The sequence below is a fragment of the Mixophyes fleayi genome, chromosome 3 (assembly GCF_038048845.1).
Source record: "Mixophyes fleayi isolate aMixFle1 chromosome 3, aMixFle1.hap1, whole genome shotgun sequence".
Classification (NCBI taxonomy): domain Eukaryota; kingdom Metazoa; phylum Chordata; class Amphibia; order Anura; family Limnodynastidae; genus Mixophyes; species Mixophyes fleayi.
The window spans coordinates 112490248-112505236 of NC_134404.1; the positions used below are offsets into that span (position 1 = coordinate 112490248).

The 14989-nt window shown below is 40.7% G+C and overlaps 1 protein-coding gene across 2 annotated transcripts in view; it reads right to left on the reverse strand.

Annotated features, from left to right (window-relative positions):
- Positions 1–872: 872 nt before the first annotated feature.
- ZMAT3 (zinc finger matrin-type 3) overlaps positions 873–14989 on the reverse strand; it is a 39346-nt gene continuing 25229 nt past the window's right edge. Inside the window, exons 5-7 of one of the 2 annotated variants that reach the window (XM_075202160.1) lie at positions 12776–12873; positions 3642–3868; positions 873–3341 (exon numbers count right to left, since the gene is read on the reverse strand). In XM_075202160.1, coding sequence (XP_075058261.1) covers positions 3660–3868; positions 12776–12873 — 307 coding nt within the window. In that variant the 3' untranslated portion in view covers positions 873–3341; positions 3642–3659. Of the gene's footprint in view, positions 3869–12775; positions 12874–14989 lie in introns of both variants that reach the window. The other variant, XM_075202159.1, reaches the window with a different exon arrangement.

Below are 14989 nucleotides of genomic sequence, written 5' to 3' on the forward strand. Positions count from 1 at the left end.
TTGACGAGTATGTTGTAGCAAATAAAAATTTAAAATATTTTTTTATTCACACGTCTGTAAATTTTTTCTTGTTGTATTAGCGATGTTATTCAAGTTTATATGATGCTTTATAGCAATTGCTTTTGTAACATATAAAATAAAAGATTTTTGTACATGTTAGCAAGTTGGACACAAGTGTCTGAGTGGTGTGTCTGTTATCAAGTAGACGCATCTACTTCTCATTCAGACCTGGACACATCTTCAACTCTGAATATGGCATACATCTGCATACACTTCCGTGCAGTTCTACTGATTTGTAGAATATTACGACTGCCTGTTATTTAGGTCTACATAGGCCGGGAGCTCTTATAAAACTCAGAGGCCTGTGGGTAACTGTATTAGCTGAGAGTTTTCCGACGAGTTTGTAAAACCAATCAGATTCTAGCTATAATTTATTTATTAGTACATTATACAAAATGATAGCTAGAATCTGATTGGTTGCTATAGGCAACATCTCCACTTTTCAAACCCGCCGGAAAACTCTCAGCTTGATACATTTACCCCCTGGTGTTGAATGGATTTCTGCAATTTTACGCAGAAGTCATTGCCAATGTCTGTATCCTCTTCTAGTGAGGCAAGTCTCACCATAAGGTATGACATATCCACTTTTAGGTTGTATACTTCTGTTTTTATTGAGTGACTGTGTGACTAAAAGCCATAATGGGCTCAACCTACAATGTAAATAATATACAATATATAAGTAATCATAATATTAATGGTTTTGATTTTTTTCATTTGCAATTGCTATTAGGTTCACCCATGAAACTTTTTTTCTGGAAGCGAGTACCAGTGTCTAGGATTATGATTATAATAATAAATGACAGACCAAGCTAGTATTTTATCCTTATTATATTTCTGTGTGCGTTATAAAGAAAAATATCATATCAACATACATGGAACAGCAAAACTACACTTTCTATAAATATACATACAGTACCACACAGCAACAACGTGTGGCAGGGTTAAAAAAAACAGATACATATAAGTCAACATCCTTCATTCTCTAAAACAAAAATATTAAGCCTACCAGTGATATGTTTTACTAACAAATCATTTTGGCAGGTATTGTGCAGTAACTGTATAATTTAAAGCAGCATTAATTTGTTTAATTAACTTCTTTGAAGTTCTGCATTATAGATTGTGTGGAATAGAAGAGAAAGGGCAGCGCACTGCGGCCATGGATCTCCTCTAATTCGGTAGCTTGAGCCAAGAGACAGATGGGCAGATTCATCAAACTCCGCTATGGGTTAATACCTGATGCGTCGTTACCTGACACGGATCTTAATAAGGTTTAACAGCAGAGAACAGGTGCAGTGACAGAGCTGGATGAATCTGTCCCACAAGGAGCTGGAAGGGGATGAGCCAAGTAAGAGAAGATTATACTACATGTACTACATGTATAATTAGAAAATTCTCTCGGTAACAGCAAAAACGCAGGAACACTTTTTATATAATGCCCAAAGTAAGTAGTGACAGTTCACGAAATAAAAAGGAAATATTTCCATTCTGAAATGACTGGCCAAAGTCCCACAGTATCTCTTAGTTGTTGTCACTGTACCTAGAGCAGCAAAGGATTTAGTGCAAAGTGAAGTGATATAAACTTACCTATTGAGACAAAGAAATATATTTCATTGCACAGTAATTGATTAAATGCCCATCAGCCACAAACTATTAAGAGAAATGTTCTGTTAATGTTTGTTGGCAAACACAGCTACTAGTCCTTGAGCATTCAACAATAAAAAACACAATATACAAATTTTCTGAACCATGCTTGGAACTACATGCTGTATGTGCTGCACTGTCTATAGCCTTCCCAAGTTAACAATGTAAAGGTAGTGGACATAAATTGAAAAAATAAATAAAAAAAATGGGTAAATGTGTTAATTAAGCAAATTACATCCACGCATGGCCTGGGTCATATATAAAAATGTTGGACTGCCCCAGTAACCTATTATGGCTAACAGGGCTGCAAGAAGAGACCTCCATGACTTTTAAAGGGTGGTAATTGCTGGGGTGCAATTGGCAGGAGCATCAATGACCAAGACAGCTCAACTTGCTAATGTTTTATAATCAACAGGGCCCGAGTCATTAAGGAGAGCAAGGCAAAAAAAAAAGGAGTAATTTTGATCCTGGACAAACCATGTTACAGTGGAAGGGGTGCAAAGTAGTTTATTATCTTGCATGTAAGAAAAATACTGGTTTCTTTTTCATGTAGCACACAAATACTTGATAGCTTTATTTTTACACTGAAATTTAAAAAGCTGATCTGGGACATGCCCTACCCCAACTATAAATCTGCCCCCACATTTTAAATGTACCTGCCCCTCCAATGCAACATGGTTTTGCCAAGGTACAAAGTTACTCATTTTTTTTTTGCTTTGCTCTTTTTAATGACTCCAGTCCAAAAGTGTCAAAGGTGATGTCAGCATGGCACTCGGAGAGAAAAACATTATCAACAAAGGGCAGAAGCTCCAGGACTGCAATATAAGTGCAAGTTGGAATACAACACAAAACAGTCGAGCAACTGCATATTAACTGATAAATTCAACCTGTAGCACAAGCAGCCTGTTTAACAGTAAAATAGTACGACAGGAAGTCCACAGAGCAGGATATTATAGTTGGGTTACAGAGCAAAAACCACTCGTCACACCTGACAATTTACATTTGTGAGTTCAGTGGTGCAAAGAGCAGGCCGTGGACTACTGAGCAGCAGAGGAAGTCGAGTGCACACTTGTGCCAACAAGTCCTGAATGCTTGTTCCCAAAAGTGCTTCAGTAACAAAGTGGGGGCATTGTCCTTGCACAGTTTAGGTACAGTCATTTCTTTAGAAGGCAAGGTCAAAGACAACCACTATTCAATGGTACCTAATGGACATTTTTGCCTCATATTGCAGCATTGCTGGTGGGAGGGGTGCCTTCCAGGATAGCAATGCTCCTTACTGACAGAGCATATGTTTGGTTTGTTGAGTATGACTGATGTTATCCATATGTCATAGCCTCCTCAGTCACCAGATTTGAACCCAATCAAGCATGTATGGGATATTCTGGAAAAATGCCAGAGAAAGCATTTTCCACCACCATTAACTAGACATCCGTTGAGTGACTTTCTTGTGTAACATACTGCAATCCTTCTACACACCTCCAGCCTTTGGTAGATATGCCGGCATTGACTTTAGATGGGCGATTCCATTTTTTATCCACTACCTGTAAATTCCACTACAGACATGTAACATCTTACAAGAAGTGTTCTTTGGAATGTCAACTGCCAAGCCCACAGTGTAAAGAACACATTGTAGTGTGAAGCTGTGAAAAGGGATAATCAGATGAGATGAACAGTCAGCAATCATTATTTCCATAACCAGATGGTACAGAACACAGATAACAGTGTTTTGTCTGTTAGCTTTTAACGGTTTAGATAACATTTGATGTTGACCAAATTTATTGCCTCAGTATAAAAAAGCCAAACATGGTACTACCCTCCAGAGCTGGAAAGGCTCAGTTGCTTAGCATTTGAAAGACCTCCAACTTGTGAAATGGTTGCAAGAAAATGGTATTAAAAAAATACAAACAGAAACAATTTAAACAACAGAGTAAAAACACAACCTGGTGGTGGTCATTTCACTACATGTATCCCAAATTTTCCATCTCACTGCGATAACGCTGCTCAGAAACTTTGCTTTTGTGCTGCTTTGTCTCCAAATGTTGCCTGAACTCTAGTTCCTCGCTGGCTCCTGCATTGCACATTGAGCAGTAAAACTGTCCACTGGGGGTTACGCACATAGCCAAGTCCCTAGGGATCCTCTGACGAGAACGGGGATTAAAATATGGACCTAAGGGGGGGAGAAAAAAAAAATCCAATATTAATGTGCATTAAAACTAACAAAACATGCAGCTAAACTTGACAAAAATGTGGTGACCTTCCAAAGAAACACCAAGTAATACTCATATGTTTCCATTTGTATTACCATAGTACAAAGACAAAAAGATTGGTCTGGTCCATTAACTTGAAAGTGACCTAATCTCTTGGTAATTAGGCTGATCTTCACAAAGCGTCTTCGGTTACCATAGAATAGCTGAATAATGTCATTAACATTGCTCCGTGCTATTCTCAGAATACATTTATTATTCCCAGAATAGCAGCCTTGGATTTCCTTTAACATAGTCTAATTTTAGATGAAAATAAAATGCTATATTTTTGCATTTTAAATATAACTTGAACAGATATGACATACATGAGTACAGTAAGCATAAACAGAGGCAAGGATACAGTTATGCATAATAAACCCATGAAGGCGATCAGGTACAAATAGAAAATGAGTGACACGTGAACAAAACAGATACTGGCACAAATTCAGTTGATGTGGGTAAAAAAATAGCACAGCATGAAACAAACAATAAATCGGGTGCTAAAATGACCTATACAATAATAGTGACAGTGCTTAGTCAAGCTGAAGCTCTCTCAAAACGGGGTCTTTACATAGAAATGAAGGGCAATTAAGTATAAAAAAGCCAAACATGACACTACCGTCCAGCTAGATACTTTGCTAGATATTCCATGGCATTAAGTATTAAATGGTTTTATTTTAGTTTTAAGCTTAGCACTCTTTTGTTTTTTTATTTTATGCAAATAGCATAGCACTCACAGAAATAGAGTAAACGACCTGACAAGGAAATTTATGAGGTAGATGGACATAACGTAGAGGAGACCCTGCACGTAAGAGCTTACATTGTAGAGGGAGGGAGTGAAGAGAGACAGTAGGAGACAATAGAGCATAAGTGGAACGTTATGGATGAAGTGGACATGAGGGTCGAGAGGGGGTATGGTGGACAAGTGTGAAGAGGTGGGTTGTGAGGGAGTGTTTAAAGGATTGTAGGTTGACGAAGAGTCTGGTAAGGTGAGGTAGGGAGTTCCATAGGTGTGGAGCAGCACGGAAGACAGAAATGGAAGGAGGTAATAAGAGGGGAAGAGAGGTAAAGGTCTAAGGCAGAGCAAAGTAGTTGAAAAATTGTGTGTCTTGTGACAAGGTCAGAGATGTATGGGGGGAGAAGTGTTAGTGAAGGCTTTGTAAGTGAGGGTGAGCAGCTTGCACTGCATTCTGAAGAGAATGGGGAGCCAGTGAAGGGACTGAGATGAGGAGAAGGTTACAGCAGTGAAGGCGGGTAATGATGAGAAAATGGTCCAGGGTTTTACTTCCTGAGTGAGGATTGGGTATTTTGTCAATGTTGCGGAGCAGGGATGACAGGACTGTGAGGAGCCCAGGATGTGAGGAGTGAAGCAGAGAGTGGAGTCAAAGATGGCAGCAAGCTTGGGAACAGAGGGAGAAAGGGTGATGCTATCGACTGAGGAAGATATGGGAACGGAGAGCATCTTTCCCCCCGACTATGTCAATGAGCTTAGATTTAGACATGTTAAGTTTGAGGAAGCATTGGGACTTCCAGAAGAGGTCAGAGAGGCAGTTGGACACACAGTATAGGAAAGAGGGAGAAAGGTCAGCGGAGGAATGTTAGATTTAGGTGTTTGTAGAGTTGGTAGTGGAGGCAGAGGAGCAGTACTTGCTGTACAATGTGGTTATCCTGTCTGCTATAGAAGTGTGCTAAATTGTAATCCATCTATAAAGTGTGCAAGTTTATTATAACTGGCTACATTTATAAAATTGCATTTGATCTCTTTGAGGCATTCTGTCTTTTACCTAGACCTCGTTACCTGCCAATCAAAATTAGAAAAACTTGCTACTGCAATTGATGACATATTACCACATTAATCCATGTGCCTGTTAATTTAATCAGGCAGAACAATGCAAAAACATGTGAATAAAATTGCATTTGTACTGTATTCCCATGTAGTCTATATCCTACATGCGAGTTTTAGACACCCTGCTAAATACAGCAAATGGTGGTGGTCCCAGGGGAGGGGTCATTGCCAAGGTACTACTATCGGGAACGAGGAAAATTAGGAAAGTTCTTAAATAAAGTGGAAAACCACTTTAACGTGAAACATTTATGAAAGAACTCTCATATTTACATTGCTAGCCCAATCTCCTTAAGTTTCAAAATATTTAATGTCTACACCACATTTTACACACATAATGTATCTCCCTTTAAGTAACTGTTCAAAGAAACCTAACAAGGAATAAACACAAAAAAATGGATACATATGTTAAAAGGGTTTTCCACCTTCAGATTTTCCTGCCATGGCATAGGACACCAACATGCTCTCTGTATAAATAACAGTATTCAATGTAGAGTTTAATACAGGGCTGTATCATATTTCAAGGAGAATAGGAGCTCAACTTGTCCACACTGAGCTTCTGCGCAGCAGCGAACCAATTAGAGCTTGCCATGTGATCGCTCTGCCCTCTCGCAGCACCTTATATTTAGGCATTCCGAGCGGCAATGGCAATACCACGCTGGAAGAGACCAATGAGGAGATCCGAAAGAAGTACACAAAACGGAAGAAGGGAAGCGCAGAGTCAAGAAAGACATTGGCTGGGTCTTGAGGGGGGTGGCAACCAGCCAGATCAAGGCCTTCAGGCATCATTTTCTTACAGGTCTGTGCTAACACTCATCACAGTACATTCAGACACAAGGAACATGGGCACATTTTCCAGCACTAAGTTGTGACTTTTTAGGGATCACTTCCTTTGTCCAAAAAAAGGTGAATGTCACAAAATTGCTTAATGACCCTTAGAAGTGTTTTTATTGTGGTTGTTGGAAATACTAGTCTGTGCATAAGCAGTGAAGAAGAGGGTGAAATTATGTTGTATGGTGGTAAAAAACCCTGAAGACACATGGTGCCTCATTCATCAAGGAACGCAAAATTAACGTAATGCATGTTTTTTTTAAAAGAAAAAAAAAATGCATGCACAATGGTCATATGCACGTCCGTATTAAACAAAGAGCGAATGTAAAGATATGTCTGTTGATGCATACGAGTCTTGGTCCGCTCTGCTCAAACAAACAATACACTGCAGGATATGTCCAATACATATGTGGATTATAAAGTCACAAGAAAGCCCACAGAAAAAAAAAAATTTTTTTTCAATTGATGTCACTTGTTAGTAGCCACTAATGACAAAACATTAAAAACACATTTATTTTTTTGTGCAAACGCATCTTCTAGCATGCATACATAGCCATCATCACAAGTAATCAGCACTTACACCAGACTTGTAGCTGGTGCAAGTGATATGACACTAAAACACGTACCTAAGTAAGAAAACAACATAATCTGGCAATGTTTCTAAGGTGGAGTCAACAGGACTGGGGGAGAGTCTAGATGTGAGGAATAAAGCAGAGGGCAAAGTCGTAGGCAGTGGGTTTGGGAAAATGAGGAAAACTGTGGTGTTATTGACAGTAAGGAAGATTTGAAGGGAGGTGGTGGCAAGGGGAAGATAATAAGCTCTGTTTTAGATATGTTGATCTTTAGGTAGCGTTGGGACATTCATGTGGAGATAGCAGAAAGACAGTTGGTTACACCAAAAGGGGAGAGGTTAGGAGAAGAGATATAGATTTGGGTGTCATCAACGTAGAGGTGATACTGGAGGCCAAATGAACAAAATAATGCCCCAGGAGAAGAGGTGTAGAATGAAAAATGTAAAAAGGGCCAAGAACAGAGCCTTGTGGGACACCAACAGTTAGTGGGAGTGGAGGGGATGATGTGCCAGAGGCAGAAAGACTAAAAGAGCATTACGATAGGCAGGAAGTGAACCAGGAAAGAACTGTGTCACAAAGGCCAGTGGAGTGAAGGGTGTATTGGAGAAGAGTGTAGTCAACAGTCAGAAGCAGCAGAGAGGTTCAGGAAAATGAGTATGGAGAAACGATCCTCACACTTTTTAATAAGTATATCATTGACCACTTTTGTGAGCGCAGTTTTAGTGGACTGTTGGGGACGGAAGCCTGATTGCAGATAGTCGAGAATGGAGTGAGGAGAGAAAGTGAGACGTGTTTGCCTCCACTACTTGAGGGATTAGTGTACAAAGGGGAGGAGAAAAATAGGGTGGTAGTTGGAGAGAGGCTGGATTGAGAGATGGCTTCTTTAGAATTGGTGAGATGAGCGCATGTTTAAAGGAGGATGTAAATGTGACAGCGGAGAGAGAAAGGTTGAAGAGGTGAGCTAGATAGATACCCTACCTATTTTTCACCCTGGGGCAGTCCAATACTGAATTGCCCCTACACCTAGCTGCACAACAATAGAATTTGCTAAGCAGTATTTTCTTATTGTTGTATAGATGAGGTCAGGGCTGTCAGGTGTAGGCCTATTGAGGACTGCAATAAAGGAGAACACTAACCGGTATTAGCACTACTGAACTAGCAGGTGTGGAGTCTAACTTACCCCTGGTATTCGCCAGGGACCCCCGCAAGGAGGTTTGGACTTCGCTGAACATGACACGCAGGTCGCAGTCCTACTAGCCAGTTGCCGGTGTAGTGTAGAAGGGTCAGACGGTCCGGGTCAAGCAAGGTACAAAGGAGAATCCAGAAGAGTAGTCAACTAGCCAAGGTCGCAGGAACAATATGGGTCACGCATATAGAAGGATGGTCGACAAGCCGGGTCACAACAGGAGAGCAGAATCACTAGGAGAATGGTCAGGGAAGCCAGGTAATAACAGGGACACACCAGTGGAATGCTAGAGGCAGGAACCTGTTACTCTGTCACCCTAATGGCGCCAGAGCCAGGTTTAAATAGGGACAGGCTGGACACGGATAGGGAGAGCCAGGGGGCGGCACGCTGTGGAGGAAGTAGCATCCCGTTGCTAGGCAATGGGACGGAGTCAGGGCGCATGCGCCCGACAGACTGGCCTGGCCGGAAGCTGCAGCGTGTCTGTTGCTAAGCAACAGAGCGCTCTGGCCGGAAGGCAGGCGTCCGTCCCCGTCTGACAGGGAATCAGCAGGGAAGGCGCCTGACAAGGGCCTATACCATCTAATGAATAGGGAAGGAAAGTGTAATGACATCATGAATGCAAGCAGGATGGAGGAGCTGGGGAGAAAAAAGGGCAGTTTAGTTGTAGGCAACTTCTGGAGCTGGATAGCGACAGCATGCGTGATGGTGCTTAGGCAATCTGTGGCTTTTTAATTGTTGCTGAATTACAACAGCTGGTTACCAACAGGTTGGAGAAAAAAATCTAGTTTGAAACACTGACTCTTCAGCTATTGTGGAACTACAGGTCCCAGTGTAATAGTTGTTGAAGCTCCACAACAGCCGGGATTTGACAGGTTACCTAAGAAGTATTATTTAGAACACCGACAACCTGTCTCTATAGCTGTTGTGGAACTACAGATCCCAACATGACTTGATTTATGTTGTGTATGTAATATAGCCTTCAAGTATCCTTTTATTCATGGTTTCATAAAGCATAATGTAACAGGCAAATTAACATTTTACAACAGAAATCATAACAGTAAGGCTCCCAGCTATGATCTTTAAAATATGTATATAAATTAGTCCAGGCTTGATGCAAATCAGATCTGTGATGAGGAGTATGCACCCAGTGGCCATGGTGTCAGACCACTTCTGGGACATAAAGAAAGATGACTGATGATATAAGAGAAAGGGCAGGATGAATGGGAGAAACAGGAAAGAGAATAAATGGAGGCTAAGGAAGAACTCTTCAGGACCCTTCTAATAGTACATTTATTAGATCCATCTGAGATTTTCACATACAGGTGCCCAGTGGAATTAAAAATAAATCTACTCTCTTCAATGTGCTGCGGTAGAAGGGATTTCAACATGGTGTTCATGGGAAAACCAAGAGCATAATTGTGGGCCTTTCTTAAGAAAGAGTCATAGCCCAAAAATGGAAGAAGGAGTGGTATGAAGAAGTCCTTAACTTGTCAGCTATATTTATCTAGAGTGGAGAAAAAGAGTAAGGAATGCAAAGACCAGCTCCCCTGAAGATGTGGAATATCTGAAAAGCAGTAGTTTAAGCGCTGAAGGAGAAATAGAAGGAGGTAGTTGGAGGTAAGGGAAAGTGAAAAAAAGAAAAGGGTGGGGGACTGAAAGAACACAAACAATATGTTTGTTTTCTATAAACACATTAGGAAATTGTAGCATATTCATTAAAATTATTTGAATATATATGTATACAGTGCTTTTCTTGTCATAGAACTCACAGAACTGAGTTCCGGCACCTTTTTTCAACAGATTTTCAAAGTTTTAAAAGTAACTTTTAAACATTTGAGGTTTGGTCCACGTGGACTTGAATCGCCCTTTCGAGCGTAGCAGGTCGGCGGCAAAATCATTAAAATGGTGCATGCAAGCTGCTTGTGTGTCGAGTCCGATGCGTGCCTACTTCTTCTGCGCTGGTTGTGATGGCACTGCTCGGCTTGTGGCGCTGCTCAGCTTGTGATTGGTCGTGTGCGGAGAGCTTACTGCAGGCGGTGACTTATGTCACATTACACAACTGACATGTGTGGGTGTGTGTACAGTGATTGGCTACATGATGCGAGTTCCTGGCACCTTTTTTCTTACAAATAATGCACTGCATATATAGACAGAAGGATAAAAAATAGCAGGATAGCAGGTATGTTTCTTTGCAGAGACCTCACTCAGGAAGCACCAATGGAGAGTGGAAAAGCATTGCCAGTCGGTACTGTATTGGTGCTGTGGAGCTCTCCTATCTTGCTGGCCTTAGGGCATAGTAATCATGTTTTGTCTCATGCATCCCAGCAGCTGTCAGTGCTCCTCTCTATACATTTATTGAGCGTGTGGTCAGTGGGAAAGCAGCTAGATCTGATATTGCTAAGGAACAGTGACGGGGGTAATTTGTGCCAGTTACTGGATACTACAAATGCAGGAGCAGTTAGTCTGTCACAGGTCGCATTCCAATTCCGGATGAGTCCACTACTTGTGTATACCTTTGGGGTAGGGGACACGCCGATTCTGAGCCAGTATCTTGCGGAGCTCTAAAGAAAAGCCGACACTCATGATGGCCCCTTCAAGCATTCTTTTTTCTCTAGTCAAACAAATTTTATTTGTTTTCCGAGAAACAGTAACAGTCACATATTATCACCGATGCAGGTGTATCATACAGGTATCATTAAGCTTAGTAGTGTACATAAAAGAAATAGTACAGTACAAAGATATCAGCGATAACATCTTAGTTAATAAAGAATGAATAAAACTTTATAACCATATTGACTCTGTAGTGTTAATTCTATTTGTCATGAAGAACAGACTATATGAGTGTAATGAAACAAAGATATATCGGCTCATGAGGTTCTGAATAACAGGGTGCACCCCCAGACAGTACACTCTATTAGGAACATTCCAACGCTCGCAGTTTCTCAATAACAATTGGTGATTTCTGCCATTGATACCAGATTTTCTCATATTTATCTAATTTGTTAAGACTCGTATACATGTATCTTTTGTGGTCACCTATATCATTGACCACATCAATCCAATCTCCAAGGCGCGGATTTTCAAAGCATTCTTATTTAACAGCCACTACATCGTCCTACTGTACCATCTAAATAAGACAATGGGGGTCATTTGTGACGCAAAAATGCAACTGTGTAGCATTTTATGCGGCTCCTACTTATGCATGAAATTGTTTGTTTTTTGTTGTTTTAACTTACTCCCACTGATGAGATCTCTCACAAGTCTACATACAGGGTGGCAACCTTTATATGCCTCCTTTGTCCATGCTACTATGTCACATTCACAATCACATACGCTGACTGGATCACACAATCTCTGCTTGATGCACAAAACATGAAGTACCTCCTTTTCTGAGATTGTAAATGACCCAGCTTTCTTATATAATAGGGTTGTACTAGGTTTTCACAGAGGTTCCTTTTTTTTCTAGACCTACATTTGTGTACAAAATCAGAAAGCAATGGTACAGTAGATAGTAAAACTATGTTTTATATATATTTATATAAAACACTAAAAAAAAGGTAAATATTCAGCTAGAGGTAGTTATGTACTTCCCAGAAACACTGACATAGGACATTTCACAATTAACACAACCTTAAAATAAAAATGAAAAGCAACAGTGAGCTTCACTTCTACCTTTTTTGGTAATTTATGGAAGAATAATTTGAAAATACATGCTGTAGCACTCCTACATTCTTCAACAAGCCAGAAAGCAGCACTTGAGATTCCTCATGCTTGCTTGAATACAATATGGGGTGTACGTTTCCATTTCATTTGGGTTCAACAATGCATTCCACTCCAGCGGATTAAAAGTCCACTTAAACCAAGTCATATCTTTTTTGTTGAAAACAATCAGGGAATAGAAATCTAACATATGGTTTATCAGTAACATTTAAAATAGCTGTGATTAAGATCTGTTACTGCCAACTTGGCATGCTTTTCGAACATTAGTCGCATTTTTAATTAAGAAAAGGAAATCTTCATATAGTTCTGTCATGGTAATCTTAGAAAAAAAAATCTAAGATCTATTAACTTCTAACGTCCAGGGACTCTTACAATTCAGTAACAGATTGGAACAGAAAAAAAACTTGTTTATACTGGTCAAGTCTTTCAATTTGCAACACAGACCTGTTCCTACGATATCTTGATTGAATACTGATCATGGCGTGTATTTTGCATGCATTATGTAGAGGCAGTTAATTTAAATTCAATTTAATTTTCTGAAATGTGTGTGCCACTGTATGATATGCATTTAACATACCCCAGACAAGCAGATTCTTCATCTGTTACCATGGTAACAATAACCCATTACTCTGCGGTCTATTCTCAGAACCAGTCTGGACAAGTCTCCCTGATAAAATACCTGTATTATTCTGAACAGAGCAGACATTTCTTCGATTCTGCATCATCTTATGTTCATTGCCTTCTTTCCGCGTTCTCCTTTTGCATTCTGCAGAGTCCCTGAGTGTGATAAAATGACAAGACTATGTAGTGGTGTTGATGAAGATATAACACCTCATTATCTGCTACATGATTACATGCATGCAACCATAACTAAGAAACATATTATTATGTTGAAAAACAATAAAGCTATTTTTAGCTCATATTGTTCTAAAGTGTCTCCCAACAGTGTGGAAACAACAGTCTATGTCAATAAGTGAATTACTTTGATCTTTCATGGGGTATCTGAGTCACTTATTATTACAGTAGTTAATACTAAGATATTTCACAGCACAAAACATTTAAAGAGAAAAACAAGAAAAACAAAATAAACAAATAAATTGAGTACATTTAGATAGGTCCCTGCCCTAAGGTAGGGTGGTTATTACTCCTATTTTCAGCATGTATGTCCTGTTTAAAAATAACGCCCTCTCTGGTGTTGTTATTCACACCTCCCGGTGACTGAATGTGTGGTCCCGGCCCTAAGAGGAGACACACCAGATCAGCACCTGTGTGGGGAGAGTGACTGCCAGGGACCTGAGACGGGGGTCCTGAAAAACTCAAGCTATCTGGGAAGTGGGTGTGTGGCCTGCAGCCAGGGCCGCCATTAGGAGGGTACCGGCGTATGGGGCCCGGGCTCACCAAGGGCCCCACCATTGGGCACGCTGGGCAAGTGCCCGGGGACCCCATGGGCAAAGGGGCCCCAAAGAAAGGGCTCGTAAGTAGAAGTAATCCTGAAAAAAGAAAAAACCTTACTGTGACTGGATCACTGATAAATAACTTCTGGTATGAATTTATTTAAAGGAAATAACGCAGGGCGCTTATTTATATATTTGCATATGCACTTATTTTTTATATTGTATATTTCTGAGATAGGAAATCGTTGTTTCTGAGACCAGGGTAGAAACTCGTTTTTCCTGTTTTAACCTTGATAAAGGATATGCCTTATTTCTGATGTATATATTTGATACAATACGCCTTTGTGGATGGAGGTCTTTTGTGTATTGGGATGTGTTTTGTATGGAAGTGTCATTGTGTGGGATTTGTAAGGTTGCTAGTGGAAACCTCCAATTAGACATGGGGAAGGAGTCTGATAGCAGGAAACGCTAAATAAGTTTTGTGATGAAGTATCAGATGCCTGCTCTGGCCAAAGGCCCAGCAGGGGGTCGTTACTGTGTGGCCTTTGTCGTTCAAACTTTTCTGAACTTTGTGGACAGAATGTGATGCAGGACATCACAGCGTTTCTAGAATTTCCATAAGTGTAAATATTGTTAGCTTTCCAATGCATGTAAATCCATGTTTGTGTAAAATAGGGTACATCCTGATGCTAAAAATAGCCTGTGTCTGAACTGTATAAAAGGCACTAGCTTGTATTTGAAACTTGTTCTTCTGATTTTCATCTGACCTGATCACACTAGTACCTTCAACCAGTGTGAGAGCAAATAAACATCTGCCTCAAAGACCTGCTTGAAAACATCTTCAATAATGCTGCATTCCTACCACCGCTCTGCCTGCTACCCATGCAGCCCTGGTCAGTGTGATAGGCCAGGCGGGATCCATCCACAGCTTTCCTGATCCATAGTAAGAGGTCAGGAGTACCAGCCCAGGTACACCAGCAATGAGATAAGCGAACAGCGTCAGTTACCCAGAAGAAACACGGTTTTGGATGACGGTAAGGAGTCCAGTGGTGGCAGCTCATGTAAGCCCCTCCTACTGCGGCAAGAGGGCACATTTGGGATAACGAAAGGGAACGGAGGCAAAGTAGGCCCAGCGGTTCCCAGCAACAACAGACAGGGTGGCATAGGCGGTGCATCCTGTCAAACTTACCTTTTTGCGGTCATGCAGTGGCGATCCCGCACCCTCATCATCAACATTTATATAGCGCCAGCAAATTCCGTAGCGCTTTACAATTGGGAACAAACATTGATAAGACAATACTGGGTAATACATACAGACAGAGAGGTAAGAGAACTCTGATCGCAAGCTTACAATCTATAGGACAATGGGAGTTAGAAACACAAGGGCATGTGCTACATCATATTGCACAATGGACCAGCTAGAACGCAAAGGTAAAAGTATTGAGTCAGCTGTGTGTGTTGCAATGTTGGTCAGAGGGTTGTTGTCTTGCTCGCAATGA